We start from the raw sequence: 16,482 nt of genomic DNA, 5'->3' as shown, positions 1-16,482 counted from the left end.
TCTTCTTTTCCTTCCTCTCTCCCTTTCTTCTTCTCCCATCTTATCCCTTTCCTACCCTTTTCTGGCTCCCTTTCCCCTGCTTTGTTTTGTTGTGTTAGTGACAATGTGACTTAATGTTGTATTGGAAAATATGCAGAAGCCACATACTGGAAGATCATAAATTGAATGACAAGTGTAACTCAGACTGTTTTTATGGATTTGTTAGCAATCTATGATTTTACTCCTTGTTATTGCTTCCAATAAAAATACTTTGAACCATAAAGACAGAATTTGAATAATATACGTTGTGTTGACAGCCGGAATTCGCCTCACTTTTCCTTATAAGGATATAACACAGAGTGAGTTTTGCCACTAAGGCAACTGGAGCCTTTGTTCTCACCATGGAGTCAAGAATGAAATTAGAAGAATGAAGCTGGATTGGAAATAAGACCAATGTGTTACAAACAAGCTGCAGGAAATTTTAATGTAACTTTAAACAAGCTCTGAAAATAAAGGAGAAAGTCAATGTTTTTTAACTATTAAAGTACCATGAAGCAAAGAGTGGTAGTAGCAATGCCCTGGTCAGCATCAAGAGTGGCTGGTTGGATGTAGGTCATTAGAAGTTATGGTGAGGTATCACAGAGGGTGTAGAACCCAGAGGGTCTATGGTTGGCCAAACATGTGACAATGACCACCTATAGCTCTCCCTTGTGATAACTGTTGATCCGTATGGCTATCTAAACACTCATTGGCTTTTAACATGGACCAATAGGCAGCCGAACAAATGTTTATAAGTTTATTTTTTTTATTATTATTAACCCCGGTAAACAAGACAGTGATTAGCTGACAAACAAGTAAATTGTCAGGCCACAAATAATTATTTGTCAGCAGCACATCTCCCTGTATAGACGGAGAATGTACTGCTGACAATATACTAATTGTACGAGGGCCAACTAATAGCTTATCCACCATGCCGTTTGGATTGGCCTGTGTAAAATGCTTATAAAACAAGAGTAGATCAACTTGATACATCGTTGACTCTTCAGGGCAGGAAGTCTACCCTGCCCTATCAGTAATTAGCCGATTGCCAAGCCAGCTTCTTTTTAGAAAAGGGTTCTACCTTAAAGTATAATCAGTACATGAATATGTAACTATTAGTAAGTACCTGAATGGAGAAAAGTCCAGCTGAAGCAGCACAGGGCGCAGGTACGTTTCCAGGATCTCTACTATCTCATGAAAGTCTTCCATGTGTTTTATTTGGCTTTTATCTTCTACTCTGTTTCGATCGTTCTGAGGAAAATTATAGTTTATCATCAGGAGTATTTTTGATTACTCAGTCACAACTAACCAAATAGTAAAAAAAAAAACTAAGCAAAATTCACAAGAACCTGGAGCTCAAGGCTGTGCATCCAATTTGGTAGGCATTTTGAAGATTGTCTAGAAAAGGGCGCATGGTTACGTGAAGTCATAAAAGGCACCAGATTTATTAATGTAATGTACCAAGACAAAGACCTTAAGCAACATATGAAAAATGTTCACTCCAATGAACAAAAGTAGAATATGTTTCAAACTAAAAACAAAGCTATACTTAAAGGGGTTGTCCCGCGCCGAAACGGGTTTTTTTTTTTTCAATAGCCCCCCCGTTCGGCGTGAGACAAACCCGATGCAGGGGTTTTAAAAAAAAAACGGGTAGTACTTACCCGAATCCCCGCGCTCCGGTGACTTCTTACTTACCTTGCGAAGATGGCCGCCGGGATCTTCACCCACGGTGGACCGCAGGTCTTCTCCCATGGTGCACCGTGGGCTCTGTGCGTTCCATTGCCGATTCCAGCCTCCTGATTGGCTGGAATCGGCACACGTGACGGGGCGGAGCTACGAGGAGCAGCTCTCCGGCACGAGCGGCCCCATTCAGAAGGGAGAAGACCGGACTGCGCAAGCGCGTCTAATCGGGCGATTAGACGCTGAAATTAGACGGCTCCATGGAGACGAGGACGCTAGCAACGGAACAGGTAAGTGAATAACTTCTGTATGGCTCATAATTAATGCACAATGTACATTACAAAGTGCATTAATATGGCCATACAGAAGTGCTGAACCCCACTTGCTTTCGCGGGACAACCCCTTTAAGCTTAGAATTACCAGTACAAGGCAATTCAGAACCATGTGCAACGGTAATTAGTGTAGGCAATAAATAAATAAAGCCCAATTGATTCAAAACATAATAAATAAGACAATAAAGTGCAAATAACTATATCCAGATTATATAGAAAGTACTAGTGTCAGTGCAAATGGAATAATACCTCTACAGCGCCATCTATCAGAAGGCAGCATTCCTGCAAGTCATTGTCAGATCTTTCAACTGGCTTTATAACAGTGACTGGGAATATATAAGCCAAAGCCAGAAGGAAAAGATAACCATGTACAGACAGACTGTTTCTGGCCTCCATTATCAGTCACTGTTACAAGGCCCGTTAAGAGGTCTGAAAATGACTTGCAAAAATGGTACCTTCTAAGGGCGGATTCACAGTGGAAAACATGAGTCACGCCTTACAATCTGGGGCGCGACTCGCATCGCACAGAACATGGACACTCCATCCGTATCCTGTGCGATGTGTGGGAGATCACGCATCCGCATGCTCTATTGTTGTACGAGACTAGCATGAAAAAGGACATGCTGCGATTTTTCCACCTCGCAGAATCGCTGGCAGAGAAAAATCGTTAATGTAAGTAGACTCATTAAAAAGAATCGGTCCTATTTGGTGAGTTTTGTGCATCTTGCAAAACACAAAACTCGTGCGATTATATCGCCTGTCTGAATGAGCCCTAATACTTAGCACTGTAGAGGTATTGTTCCATATTTCCATTTGTATACATTTTCCAGAGGATTATGCATAGCCTTATAAGTCTCTGCACATCTGTTAGGTGCTCTACCTAAGGAGAAACTTTACTGACTTGGGTAGTTGAGAGACCTATGATGTGGGTCCGTAGGGGTAATCTACTGCACACTGATGAGGAAGAAAAAAACTTAAAACACTCTGTCATCCATTAAAGGTGGCATTTTGTGTTGAATTTTGAGAAACCACGTTTGTACTCCAGGGACCTGTGGTTCTAAAGGTTTCCAGGAGCACACTGCTGGAGGTTTGGTTGATTTGGCTGGCTAATGGTGTGGAGTTCTCCAGCCAGCCAATCACCACTGGTCTGCTGCATATAAATACCAGCCCCTCTTTGTAGAGGCTGTTAGTCATTTTTTCATCCTATCTCATTCCCACTCAGAGCTTGATGTTATGCACAATGTTAGTTGGAAGTGTTTCTACCACATTCCCTGAGGACGGTCTGCACACCTGTATTCCCCTTCTGCAAATTATGTGGGTACCCTCTCCCTTTCCTTTTGACAGGTGCGGCCACGTCTGATGTCATGTGTGTTGTCAGGTGGGTGATGCCTGACTTTGTTCCCTCTTGGTCAGTTCAGTGTCTGACTCGCTTTCCACTTGGTGTGAGGACACTTGCACTAGCTATTGCTTAATATCAGTATGCATGAGAGCTCTGAGTGGGGTTTCTGTCTCTTTTTTGGTGTGAACAGTGACGTGTTCAGTGTCTGTGTAAGTGACCAGACATGTGGTGTGAACAGTTACCTGTTCAGGGTGGATGTCATTTGTCTGTTGGTGTGTGTGAACGGTGTTCTGTCTCTTACCATCTATTGCGAGTCAGGCCCCTGGGTTCCAATGTGTGGCCGTCCCTTTTGGGACAATTGCCCCACTTACAGGCAGGACTCCCTGGAGTTTGAATTGTCTTGTTAGAGTAGGGACTCATGAGACATGAAGACCCTTGCCGTGGGTTCATAAGCTTAAATATCTTGGCAAATTACGAGCCATTACCTTGTACGTACTATAGCTATTGCATCTGCTTATGCATGTTGGAATTCCTGGTAAGTGTTTTGGCTTTTTTCAGTCATTGTTGGATATCTGCTCGCCAGTCCCGTTTGCAGTTCAGTTTGTTATGGTGTTCAGCATGTATGCACGTTCCCCTGTTCCAATCCTTTCCCTTCAGTTGTATTGAGCTATTTATATTCTTCTTGTTTGATTGTGTTCTTGCAAACTGATGAAAGCTTGTACATTTGATAAATAAACCTAATTTGCAATGGGGCTTAAATAAATTGTATTGCAACTGCATGATGTCGTTATACCCTAGTAGGGTATATGAATGGAAGTTGACTGATAGAACAACCTTTTTAGAAGTCATACACACAGCAGAGCCCAGTACATGGGAGTTTGTATAGCAGTACATGAAAACAGTACTGCTCCTTAGTACGCAGTCATACAGCCTACATGACTGTGTGCATGAGTCCTTAAGGCTGCTCTCGCATCGGCTGCTCTTTACCGCAATTAGTGCGGCGTCCCAAGAGCCCAGCTCATCGTGGTACAATGCTCCCATTGATTTCAATGGGGCTTTGCAGAGCTGCGCTTGAAGACAGCGTTTCTAACGCCGCGATTTTCAAGAGCTGTCTGCTACATTTTTGCGCGTTTTAGTGCTTTTTAATGCACCTCATCACCCATCACAATGATGGGGTGCGTTAAAAAGCTCTGTCAAACGCTGTGATAGAATCGCAGTAAAAATGTTGCGATTTCGAGCGGCGTTTTCTGAACGCATGTGTGAAAGTGGCCTAACTGTAACCATATCCTACATAAATTTTCTGAAAGGAGACTTTTTCTCCATCTGAGAGGGTTAGTAATAAATAGTACAAACCAGAAACCCCCATATCAGTAGAACACAGATTCACAAACATGAATCCTTCTGTATGCAAATGGGAAACTATAAACGAGATGGTAAAATACACATAGAGAACATTCACAAGACAGTAATGCAGATCAGTGGCAGTCATCTTAATAAGGAAGACATAGAAGCTACCATTGCTGGGTCCTTGTTGATTTTCCGCCTTGTGAAGTTTTCTTGATGTTCCCTTTTGAGGACGCTCTGCATCATATCTTGTTTGAACAGCTCCATTTTCTCCAACAAGCTTGCAAACATTTGCCGATCCACAGAACATCGGGCAACTTTTACTTGCACTGATGAATGAAGATTCTTGTTATGGGAAGATAAATTAAAGGTAGTTTCTAACAAGAAATGTTTTATGTAGTAAGCGATAACTTACAGGGTTTTTGCTGATGACTTGACTTTCCCTTTTGTGTGGAGGCTGGTTTTTGTCTTTCAAGAAGAGCGCCGTACAAGAACGATCTATGAAATGGCAGAAGAAAGGAGACTATTACCAGTACTGAATAGAAATAGACACATTAGGGGAAAAAACCGTGTTCCTGTAGAATACACATTTGTTGCAGAATATCTACAGTGCGTTATCTAGGATAGATGTTAGTTTTTGGATCTACAGAAGGCCTGAAAAAGCCAAGCCAAGTTAAGGTTACACGAACCCCTGCCAACCTACAATGTTTCTCCAGCAGCTTGTTGGATATTGGTTGGAACCAACGTATGCGAAAAAAGTTGTTAACTAAAACCCCCAATCTGCCCCAGAATCCGCTTACAATATGCATCCCATTCATTTGAATGGGATACTGTGTCGCTGTCTTCACAACATGGGTTTTTCCACTGTGGATTTCCAATCCCCGTTGTGGGAAAAAAAAGAAGAGAAGTGACATGTCACTTATTGAAGTGAATCTGTCGGCAACTCCACATGTGGATTTTGCCCATGTACAAGGGCTAAATCTGCATGTAGTTCTTAGGCCGGCTTCACATCTCCGTCAGAACCTCCGGCTGGAGGTTCCATCGCAGAACTGGCTGAAAATACCAGAAGCCGGGAAGCTGGGCAGAAAGCGGGCTGACCCTAATGTAGTCAATAGGGTCTGCTCGGCGCTGTAAGGTTCTGCCCAGAGACAGGACCATTTGGTTGCGGAGAACAGGAAAGCATAATCCCTGCCACAAATGTAAAACCACCCTAAGCCACCATTTTAGAGGCAAATGATGCGCAAAATAATCTGACATGGATTCTGCTGCACAAAGATACCCTAAATGTTTAGTGCAGGAACAGAAAGATTTATAAATATGGTTATAAAACTAAATTGTTAAAATATATGGTTGAAAAAGTACCTGTCTTCTGAATGCTGTAAAATAACAAGATTGAAATTTGGTGGCAGCTCATTAAATATGTTGAAATATTGCATGGTGACTTGAAGATTTCCCCATACCTGAAAAGTATAAAGAATATAGATAAAAATTACATCAAAGTACATGTGAAACCTAATAAAAAAATCAATACAATGGTGTCAATAGACTCTTATTAATTATTTACTTACTGAATGAAAAATTAAATAACTTTTTAAATATTCTTCATTAAAAATTTGCTAACATTGTCCTGCTGTAGAGTCTGTGTAAAGCTTTCACATAGCGGGCTGTCCGTCTGTTTCTAACATAGATAAGACAGCCCACTACTCATGGCTGTGTGGGCTGTCTTTGCTCTCTTCCACCCTTCTCTCATGTCTGAGAGAGAGGAAAGCATCCATGTCTTCAGGAAGGGCAGAACACACAGGCTGAACTGTGTTTGACTTAATGCAGGTAGTAAAGTGTCATGGACTATAAAGTGTTAAGTTTCAGAATGCAATAAGTGTATGTTTCTTACCTTGTATTGGACTATTGACCCTTAAATAGAAAACTAAAACCTATGCTTTGTAGTGCCGGTAACTAGTATTTTAAGATAAGAAGTCAACAGACAAATTAAATAAGGCTAAGCTATGTTAACAGAGAAGACACACAGCTATAGCAGAAATAGTGTACAATGCAACAGCAATATCCTGACTTAAGTTATTTCTATGTGTGAGACGGGCCTTAAGAGCTTTGATACTATTTGGTAGATGTCAATAAGCCTTATGGTCAATCAGCTTTGTCACCTATGTAACAATAATCTTTGCACCAAGTAACTCTTGAACCCGCCTTCTTCTTTCTGTATAAGAGTTGGTAATGTTGACAATAAAGTAGAATTCATTGAGTTCTCATGGAGAAGTGTCTTGACATAACATGGAGTGATTTCATGCTATTGATAGCTAATTGCTAGCAAATCTCCTCATCACGAGCTTCAATATCTACCAATTTGGCACCTGGCAACGAGGTCATCAGATCGGTACCAGTGTGGTCCGATAACAAAAGCAAACACAGTATAGTGCAGGGTGAAGGGAGGGAAACATCATATACTCCTCAGCATCACTGTCTATCAGCACAAGATAGATTAGAACTAGAGATGAGCGAACCTACTCATTTTGAGTAATTACTCGATCGAGTACCGCAATTTTCGAGTACTTCAGTACTCGGGTGAAAAGATTCAAGGGGCGCCGGGGGGCGGGGGTGGCGTGGCGGCATGGGGGGTAGCAGCGGGGAACAGGGGGGAGCCCTCTCTCTCTCCCTCTCTCCCCCACTCCCCGCTGCAACCCCCCACTCACCCACGGCGCCCCCCGAATCTTTTCGCCCGAGTACAGAAGTACTCGAAAATCGCGGTACTCGGGCGAAAAAGGGGCGTGGCCGAGTAGGTTCGCTCATCTCTAATTAGAACCCCTATGGGCTGCAGAAAGAGAAAACAGTATGGGAATGAGGCCTTGCTGATACATGAGGACTAGTGAAAGAAGCAGCATCCAGGGCACATAGATCTTACATCCAGCATGTATTACTGTGAGGGACATGTCAACACGTAAAAATGCCTAAAAGTTGGAGCACGTTGCGAATTGCATATCAGGGAGTCTGAAAATGAATGAAGTAATGAAGACTGCAGCCTGAAACTGAGTGCAACCTTTATTTTAACTCAAGGTAACAACTAACATATGTTAAGATCTTTTTTTTTCATGTCAAAAGATGTCCATAATCTTTAAATATTACCCTCTAATATAATGCTATTATATGTGTTCTAGGAGGCATTTGTTTTACCTCCTCCTCCTTCTCTCAGGCTTTGGATGAAGATAATCTTTAGCTGTGAGATAACTTGCTATGGAAGTAACACTGCCTGACAGATAAAGGTAACCTTACATGGGCCAATAGTTGCCCAAATAAATGCTCAAACGAAATATTTCGGCCAGTGAATATGCAGCCTTCAAGAAGAAAAAAGAGTCACAGCAGCACTCCAAGGGTTCAGCCACACCGCTGGTGCAAGGCACTATGCAATAGCCTAGTTAGGATCCCGACTCCCCGGGTCCACCGTTGGTCATCAATGCAGAAATGAAGAACCAGGCAGCATTCATTAAAATCCTCTTCTTTATTGAAACATGAGGAAGCAAGCAGCCACGTATCGACCCTGTGCTCGGGTCTTAGCTTCATAAAGACCCGAGCACAGGGTCGATACGTGGCTGCTTGCTTCCTCATGTTTCAATAAAGAAGAAGATTTTAATGAATGCTGCCTGGTTCTTCATTTCTGCATATATGCAGCCTTCAACAAGGCACTGAGCGAAAAGTAACTCAGTTGTCACTCGTCATTCTGTTTCAGCTTGCTAAAATGGAACAACTGTTGAGTTGCCCCTCGCTCAGTGTAAACAGGAGTCACTCAATCTATGAGTGACTCCTGTTTACTGTGAAAGGAGGCGGTCAGCCGGAAGCGAACTTTGGCCCGCTAAACTCCATTCTCTGAATGACTATGGCTCCTATTGGCTGGACGGCTGTTGGGCTGAGCACCCAACAGTCATATCATATAAAAGGTACCTTTAATGAGCAATGGTTAGTAAGAGGAAGTCATGTCCTCTCAGTTGATCCTGGGCTAAAATAGACAGGATTTGTAGAAAGAAACCACCTGTTTTCTCTACTATAGAAGGTGTGGCAACCTGGGATTTACTCGCTCACTGGGAGCGCCATCTTCTCCATCCAAGATGGTTGGCACCACTCTTAGAGACTCAGGACACCAGACTTCTTTAAACTCTGGAGTCTGCCAGCTATATTTCACACATTGGAAAGAATTACATCGGCATACAACATGACTTCAAGGTTCACAACTCGCAGGGTCCTTGTCACCCTATCTAGCAAGGGCATCTAGAGGGCGTCATCCTCTGTCAGACCCGTGATGGGCCCAGTCTGGTCCACGCTGAACATCAGGCTCTCAGTTCCTGACACTGTCTCTGTAGCCTCTCTCTGGCTTTCAGTAGGGAACTCAATGTGTCTGGAGGTTTTAACTCCTCCAGACACACCCATACAGCTGTACCTGCTGATTAGCACATAAAAGCCCTGCTTTCACGCCCTCTGTAGGCCCTTCTGGGAACTACGTTGCCACAAAAGCTATGCAAGGAACTTGCAGAAAGTCATGAAGGACATACACTATAGACACTTAATTCCTATTGCACTATGTGCCCCTCTAAGCTTTGCCAATGCTGCTGCCAGCTACTTAGGATTGGAGTCACAGTCATTTTGCATATTATTGCTTTTAAAGCTGGTAATTTAGATTTGCGCTGTAATCAGTGCTGCCAAAACACAAAATCTAAAATAAGCAAAATGTCTATTATTCCGTGTGACAGCAGTAACAACAATGGAATGGATTACTAACGGTTTTCTAAAGGACTGATGCACGCCACTAACTTACATGACAATTAATAGAAGACAACATTCTAAGAGGTTCGCCTGCCAATCGTTACCCATGTCTATTCAGAAGGCAGTAACGGGCCGCTGAGTCGCTAATAGAAATCTGACTTCATGCCTGCTTTATACTAGGTTGGCAGCTTCAAATAAAATGTTTCACCTATATGCCCAATGGAACGGCGGGAGACACATTACAGAGAGGAGAGACGCTCAGTGACGGGCCAACTGTAACATTGGAACACCAATAATTGCCATTTATGCACATGAGTATTCCCAAACTGTATAAAATCTAGCAGACTGTGATGCTTTCCCACATATGTATGCGCAAAAACACACGTTAGTGCAATGTATTTGTACTTTGAACATCGTGCTTTTGCGCATTTTGCTGTGCGCTGATACGGACATTTCCCATGGTGCGGGACCCCCCTCCCGCTGTGAGTTAGAAGGCTATGTAGCCTAAATAGTTCCAGGTGTGTTCTTTTTCCTGCAAAATCGTGCAGCATAACGCGTAACTGCACTGGCTTTGGGGGCGCATTTGCACATCCCCATAGATTCTTATGAGGTCTTTGGTGCGCAAATGCACACTTAGGCCTCCTGCACACTGGCGAGAGCGATATCAGGCCATGATTCACGCATCCCTGGATGCGAGGCATTTTCATTTCCCTGTAGGGAATCCCTCTACCCCATTGCTTTCAATGGGGCGGCAGCAGAATCGGCTCTATTGAAAGCAATGGGAGAAGATTGAGATCCTCTGCCAATGCTGTGACAGCTGTGACAGGGGATTCCTTTATCCCCACGGGGAGTCCACCCATCACTGAACGCTGTGAAAAATCACGGCCAAATCCTATTTTATTCACTGTGATGCTTTTTTTGAAAAATAATCTCACATCGCTGCCATCCACGATAAAAACGTGTGACACAGTTGCGTGATTTTTTTTTTGCAAAAGTCAATGGGGCTTTGTAATGTTAAAATTGCATTGCAACGCGCGTTTGTATCGTTGTGATGTCATAAAAAGAAGCCTCCATACTAATACATAGAAGATAGAAAAAAAAAAAAAAAAACACACATGGCAGAAAGATAGAGCATGTCGCGATTTTTTATCCCCTCAACATCGCATTAGTGAAAACATCACAGATGGGAATGAAATCATTGTAAATCATTGGTTTCATATTCTGCTTTTTTACTGACTATCGCAGCAGGTAAAAAAATCACATGATTTTCTCGCCCATGTGGAGCCATCCTAAAATAGAGCATGCAGATTTTTTTTTGCTCGTGCGAAAAACAAAATGCGAATGAACCCATTGGAAATAACGTGTTCTATTTCCTGCATATTGTGCGCACAAATATGTTCGTGAGAAGCCGCCCCTAGGCTAGATTTACACAGACGCAACTTGCATCACACAGCACACGGGTGCCCTGTCTATGTGCTGCTGAAGGCACCGCGCATTATAGGTCCTTTCTCACGCGTGAACCACACAAAAACTGGACATGATCCGAGGAAAAACGCGCGTGGGAATGAGCCGATTGATAACACTAGATTAATACAACTCATGAATTCTGCGTGTCACGCGAACACGCAGACCTCATGCGATTATAACGGCGATGTAAATACAACTATAGGCCTCCTTCACGCAAGGGAATTTGTGCAGCTAATTACACACGCCAAAAAAACTGCGACGATTAGAACCTATGGAAATCTATATAAACTTGGTATCACGGTAATCGTTCTGATCCGGATAAGAAAGTTATCAGGTTATTTTTACCAAATGCTAAATGCCGTTAAAACAAAACCCAAAAGCAATGGCAAAATTTCTGGAGCGGTTTTCCATCTCCCTCCCCCACCCCCCTCAAAAATTAATAAATGTTACACAATACATTATATGCACCTTAGATTGGTGCCATTAAAAAAAATACAACTCGTCCCACAAGCTATGTCAACGAGCTATTGATTTTTTTTTTTACTCTCCTGCTTGCCTGCAGAATCCGCGGCCCATCCGCAATTCAATTGCGGATGGGTCGCGGATCGGACGGCTTCCATTGACTTTAATGGAAGCAGTGTATACGGGATCCGCAGTGAAATTGAGGATGCCGCGATTTGTTTTCCAGACCAAAAGGTCCGCAAATCAAATCCACATGCTTTATTTCACTTGCGGACGCTCATGTTTTCCAATGGGCGGCTTGATTTGCGGATTCCGCAAATCAGATTCGCCCATGGACGTTGGGCCTTACAGGGAGGCAGATGATGACGTATCAGAAAGATGGGAATGCCCACAATCAGGAATTACTAAACTACTAATAAATAAAAAGTAATACGCATTGAAAGAGTCTCCCGCCCCATTAGAGGGACTGCTCTCGAAAGCGTCATTCTCACGAGGCGTACTGGATCGTTACACTACAAACATGTTTCCTCCATGGTCTTAATTTTTGCTCTGATTTAATGTTTGCTTATGAGAAGTTTAACCGTTTCCAAATCACTGTCTGACGTCTGAAGACATTCTGATTGAAGGCTGTACAGATCCGATGTCAGAAGACGTCCAGCAGGGTATTCTTACTGTATATTATTGGCCACTCTGTTGTCAGGGGCCTCTCCAGCATGTCACATACCGCAGTACTGGCTCTAGCCAGCAGATGGCGCCATTGTATAATGGCAGAAAGAGAAAGCCCCCTAGGAAACCCTGAATCTAAAATTGGATTGCAAAGGGTTAATCACTCATAATTGTCGGTGTTACCATCTAGCCGATACGTCGTCTCCTTGTTCTATTCAAAAGGGGTTTCAATGCTAATGATAATATACTGGGAGTAAGGCTAATCATAGCCAAAACGCGGAATTCTTTTTCGTTATTCGCAGCGCTGTGATATCTTTTTATGGATTTGACGTGAGTTTCATAAAGATTCTTGGTTTTATGTGCTAGAAGACATCTTTTACTTTTTGCTCTACTTCCAAGAAACACATGTATCACACCCTGGCTGCCAGCATCTCCCAGCTCTATGCATTCATCAGTAACATTACTCTGCCTCTACTAAGGGTTAAACGAGCAATTACAGGCGACTGTTGTCCCATGTACACAGACCTCGACAGGCCAACGAGCGAGAAGTTTCTCAGTAGTCTATTGTCATTTTGCTTCAGCTCACTGAAACAAATCAAATGCTGAGCGGCTTCTCCGTCTATGCAAACAGGAGTCGCTCAATCTATGAAGAACTCCTGTTTATTGTGATTGGAGGAGAGCGGACCAGAACGATCCCCCACCTGCTCCACTTCCATTCACTTGAATGACTATTTGTGAAGCACAGGAGCGATAGTAAGCCTGTCCGACGCTTATGTGTACTGTGTAAAGGTACCTTTAGACCAATACAACTATACTTGTGCATATGAAAGGATTAAACTTGTATCCACGGAGGCGGAGGAACTGAGCTTACTGAATACAGGGGAGAGAGAACAGAGACACAGCCTGCTCTGCACATGCTCACCCCATGTGATGAAGGGGGGGATAAAGAGAAGCTGAAAGCAGCATGCTGAAGGATACGTCTAAAGGCCCATTTACACAGAACGATGATCGCTCAAACGACAGTTTGAGTGACAGCTTTAAGCGATCATTTTGCATAAACCATTACGTAGCTACTCAGCTACTTAATAACTATTTGGTGTGTCAATAAAGCCTTTAGCTGAATGCAGGTAATAGCCCGAGGGCTCTTATCTGCTTTCAGTTCCTTTGTTCTCTGACTGGGAAACAATGCTATCAGTACTACCTGTGGGAAACTGCTGATAAGGCTGACAGACGATTTTTAGGTTGGACTGAATTTAACGATCAGCTAGCAGTGCACGAAAAGTGCACGATGGCCGCCCGTTTAGACGCAATGATTATTGCTAAAACGATCTCTTTTTAGCGATTTTTGAGCGATCATCGCTCCGTGTAAATGGGCCTTAAGAGCAACCAAATTAGTGGGAATGGAATATTAATGATTTTAGGTATAGAACACATTGAGCAACCAATGTGATCTTGGGAACACTCCTTTAAAAATGACAACTTACCCATTAACAAACAGGTTCTCATAAGTCTATATCCCTGGTGAAATAAATAAAAGTTGCAGATGATAATGAAACAATGACAATGAAAGAATAGATGCTACAGGAAGGGGTTAAATGGTGATTGCTGTCTTAGAATATGATAGTGTATTACTAGGATATGCCATAACATTATTATCCTGAGAACCCCAGACCAACGGGGCTGATGTGCCTTTGGCTTGTTCCCTGCACCACAAAGCAACAGATGCTCTTATCTATAATTCAGTAATGAGGCCATTCTCCATTTATGCAGAACATGTGCAGGTCCTCGCTTAATTATCACTGTATACACAGGACAATATCATCTGTAAAGTCTAAGAAGTTTTTTTTGTGACTTAACCCATAAAACTATAGCTCCAAATGGGGTTGCCTTCTGCAGAGCCGGTCCACTAGTCCTCTAATAGTGCACTTTGACCTTGTTCATGTTCCCTTACCTCATGCACCATATAGTACAGTAACGTCAAGGAGGAGTATATAATTAGAGATCCTTACTTTTGAAGTGTTCGCCAGTTTTTGTTCCACTTGCTTCCTCAGAGGGCCGTCGTCTCCTTTCTCTTGCAGGTATTGCAGAAGATGCATTAATGCTGCAAACTGTGAGTTGCTGGTATTAAGTGTTGCGGTGAGAACCAAGTCTCTCGTCATCATGCTGGACACACAGCTCTGAGGAAGGACAGCACATAGGTAAGTCTCCTTGTACAAGACGCCGGTACATAGATTGTGATTACCAGGATCGGTTTCATGCAAAGTGTGGCCCGGGGAAAAATGGTTCAGTAGTATACGTGCGACTAGTATAATGTGGTGCCTGGTTTTACCAGAAAAGGCCAAAAATGTGATTTCCACAGCTCTGCTCTTATATAAATTCCTCTCAGTTGTGAAGGAAGGGGTTTTGCTCATAGGTATACACTGATGAATTGCTGTCTGGTGTCAGACTGGGGGGCCTAGGGCCCCCCCAGTAAAACTTATTCTTCTGGCTTACTGTATATGCAAATATTACCTGACTCCTCGCTACTGCATTCTTCATATACTTCAACAGAAAGGTGGCTGCATTTCTGCATTTGTGTGTGGCCTTGTTTCCAATTAAAGGGGTATTCCAATTCAAACAAGTTATCCCAATCAATGGGTTAGGAGATAATTAGCTGATCATGGGGGTCCACCAGCTGGAACACCCATTGATCACAAGACTAACTAATCTTCAGCGCTCTCATTGAAATTAATGGACCTGCGCTTCCCTCATTCATGGACTGACCGGGTCCCTTTTCTCGTGATTAGTGGGGTCCTAGCAGTCAGACCCCTACTGATCAGCTAGTTATCCCCTATCTCATGGAATACCCCTTTACGTATATGGAGAATGGAGTGGGAAGGAATTGGTAGACTCCAATTTACCCAATAAAAGCAGATCCTGTGCGCAGTGTGAGGTGGGAGTCTTGGGGCCTACAGTCGGTTTCACCTGTTCTCCTACAGGCCAGTCTGAGCCCAAAACTGTCAGCTGGTTCGCACTACCCTAACCCCAGGCAGTATGGAATAGTGAGACTCCTTCACTATGAAGAACCAAAGAATTGCACCAGTTTTCAAGCATATAAAATTTGCAAGTTTTGGTGTACACTTTTCTGTGCAGAAAATTTGAGACTTTTTTCATTTTTTTAATTCATACTTTTCTTGTTTCCTAAAAGTAGTTGTGGCTCAGCAGGACATGATCTCCCACAGCCGACATTTACTATAGTAAAATTAGCCAAACGTATATTATTACAGGACATCATTTTAAAAGGAACAGAGCACAGGGAAAAGTGTCTACTGGGCGGATCCCTTCAGGATTCTCCCTACCGGGCACAGCTTGATTGGCAGTTCTCTCCCTGTAGGCCTGTCAATCAAGCTGAACTGGGGGAGAAGAAATAGGAGGAGTGCTGCTCCGTAGACTCTTCTCCCAGTGCCCAGCTCATTTTAAAAACAGTTTTCTCTGAAACGAAGCAGTTCTTTGTAATGAAGGAGCCTATCAGTATTTTATGCTGCCTGTTGTAAGAGCGGCATGAAACAAACTCCACTGCTAAAGTGGAGCTGAGAAAACCCATTGCCTGATCCATGCTCTGTGTGTCTTATTACAAACAGCATTCTATAAATAATTAGATACTTATTAACATCCTAGCTAAAAGTCTTGTACCTCGGTGCTAACGAGTCTGTCGAGTAGTTTTCCCCCACCCAAATACAATGATTGACAGCATCTTCTACAGTCGTGCCTAAAACTTTGAGATTGACACAAATTTTGGTTTTCATAAAGTTTGCTGCTTCAGTTTTTATAGTGGCAATTTGCATTAAGTTTAGGTTGTTCTGAAGAATGATCATTCCTTGTCATGAAAATTAACTTAATCACCAACCCCATCACTACTGAATTTTAGCCATGCCATAAAATGACCTGCTAATAGTCCAGCAAGTGCCAGGACCATCTCCTAAAGAGGATTCAGCTATGGGCTCGGTTTAACACCAGTGCAGAGCTCGCTCAGGAATGGCAGCAGGTAGGTGTCAATGCATCTGCACACACAGTGATACGACGGCTTTTGGAGGTTGGCCTGGTGTCAAAAAGGGCAGCAAAGAAGCCACTTCTCTTCAAGAAAACCATCAACGACAGACTAACTTTCTGTAGGAAGTACAGAGATCGCACTGCAGAGTGCAACGGCCGAGCTGAGCGAGCCAAAGTGGGGGAGACCACAGGGATTTAAAGATGGTTGGCACGGGTGCCTCTGCCTAAGGGAAGCGCATAGACCGGTGTGACAGGCACAATTGTTAGTGCGACTGTTCTGTAGGACCTTCTGGGCCACTAGAAGAGGACTGTTGTAAAAGTTATTTTCTCTGATGAAGACCCCTTCAGACTGTTTGGGACATCTGGAAGAATGTTTGCGCA

The 16,482-nt window shown here is 43.1% G+C and overlaps 1 protein-coding gene across 1 annotated transcript in view; it reads right to left on the bottom strand.

The window, feature by feature from the left end:
• Positions 1–16,482, bottom strand: part of CFAP46 (cilia and flagella associated protein 46) — a 253,776-nt gene that overhangs the window by 39,070 nt on the left and 198,224 nt on the right. The window contains exons 44-48 of the mRNA XM_066601014.1: positions 14,082–14,249; positions 6,076–6,173; positions 5,129–5,211; positions 4,885–5,042; positions 1,145–1,269 (exon numbers count right to left, since the gene is read on the bottom strand). Coding sequence (XP_066457111.1) covers positions 1,145–1,269; positions 4,885–5,042; positions 5,129–5,211; positions 6,076–6,173; positions 14,082–14,249 — 632 coding nt within the window. The remainder of the gene's footprint in view (positions 1–1,144; positions 1,270–4,884; positions 5,043–5,128; positions 5,212–6,075; positions 6,174–14,081; positions 14,250–16,482) is intronic.

This window comes from Eleutherodactylus coqui, chromosome 4, assembly GCF_035609145.1.
Source record: "Eleutherodactylus coqui strain aEleCoq1 chromosome 4, aEleCoq1.hap1, whole genome shotgun sequence".
Classification (NCBI taxonomy): Eukaryota; Metazoa; Chordata; class Amphibia; order Anura; family Eleutherodactylidae; genus Eleutherodactylus; species Eleutherodactylus coqui.
The sequence above is the reverse complement of the archived record's forward strand: the minus strand, read 5'-3'. Positions and strand labels throughout refer to the sequence as shown.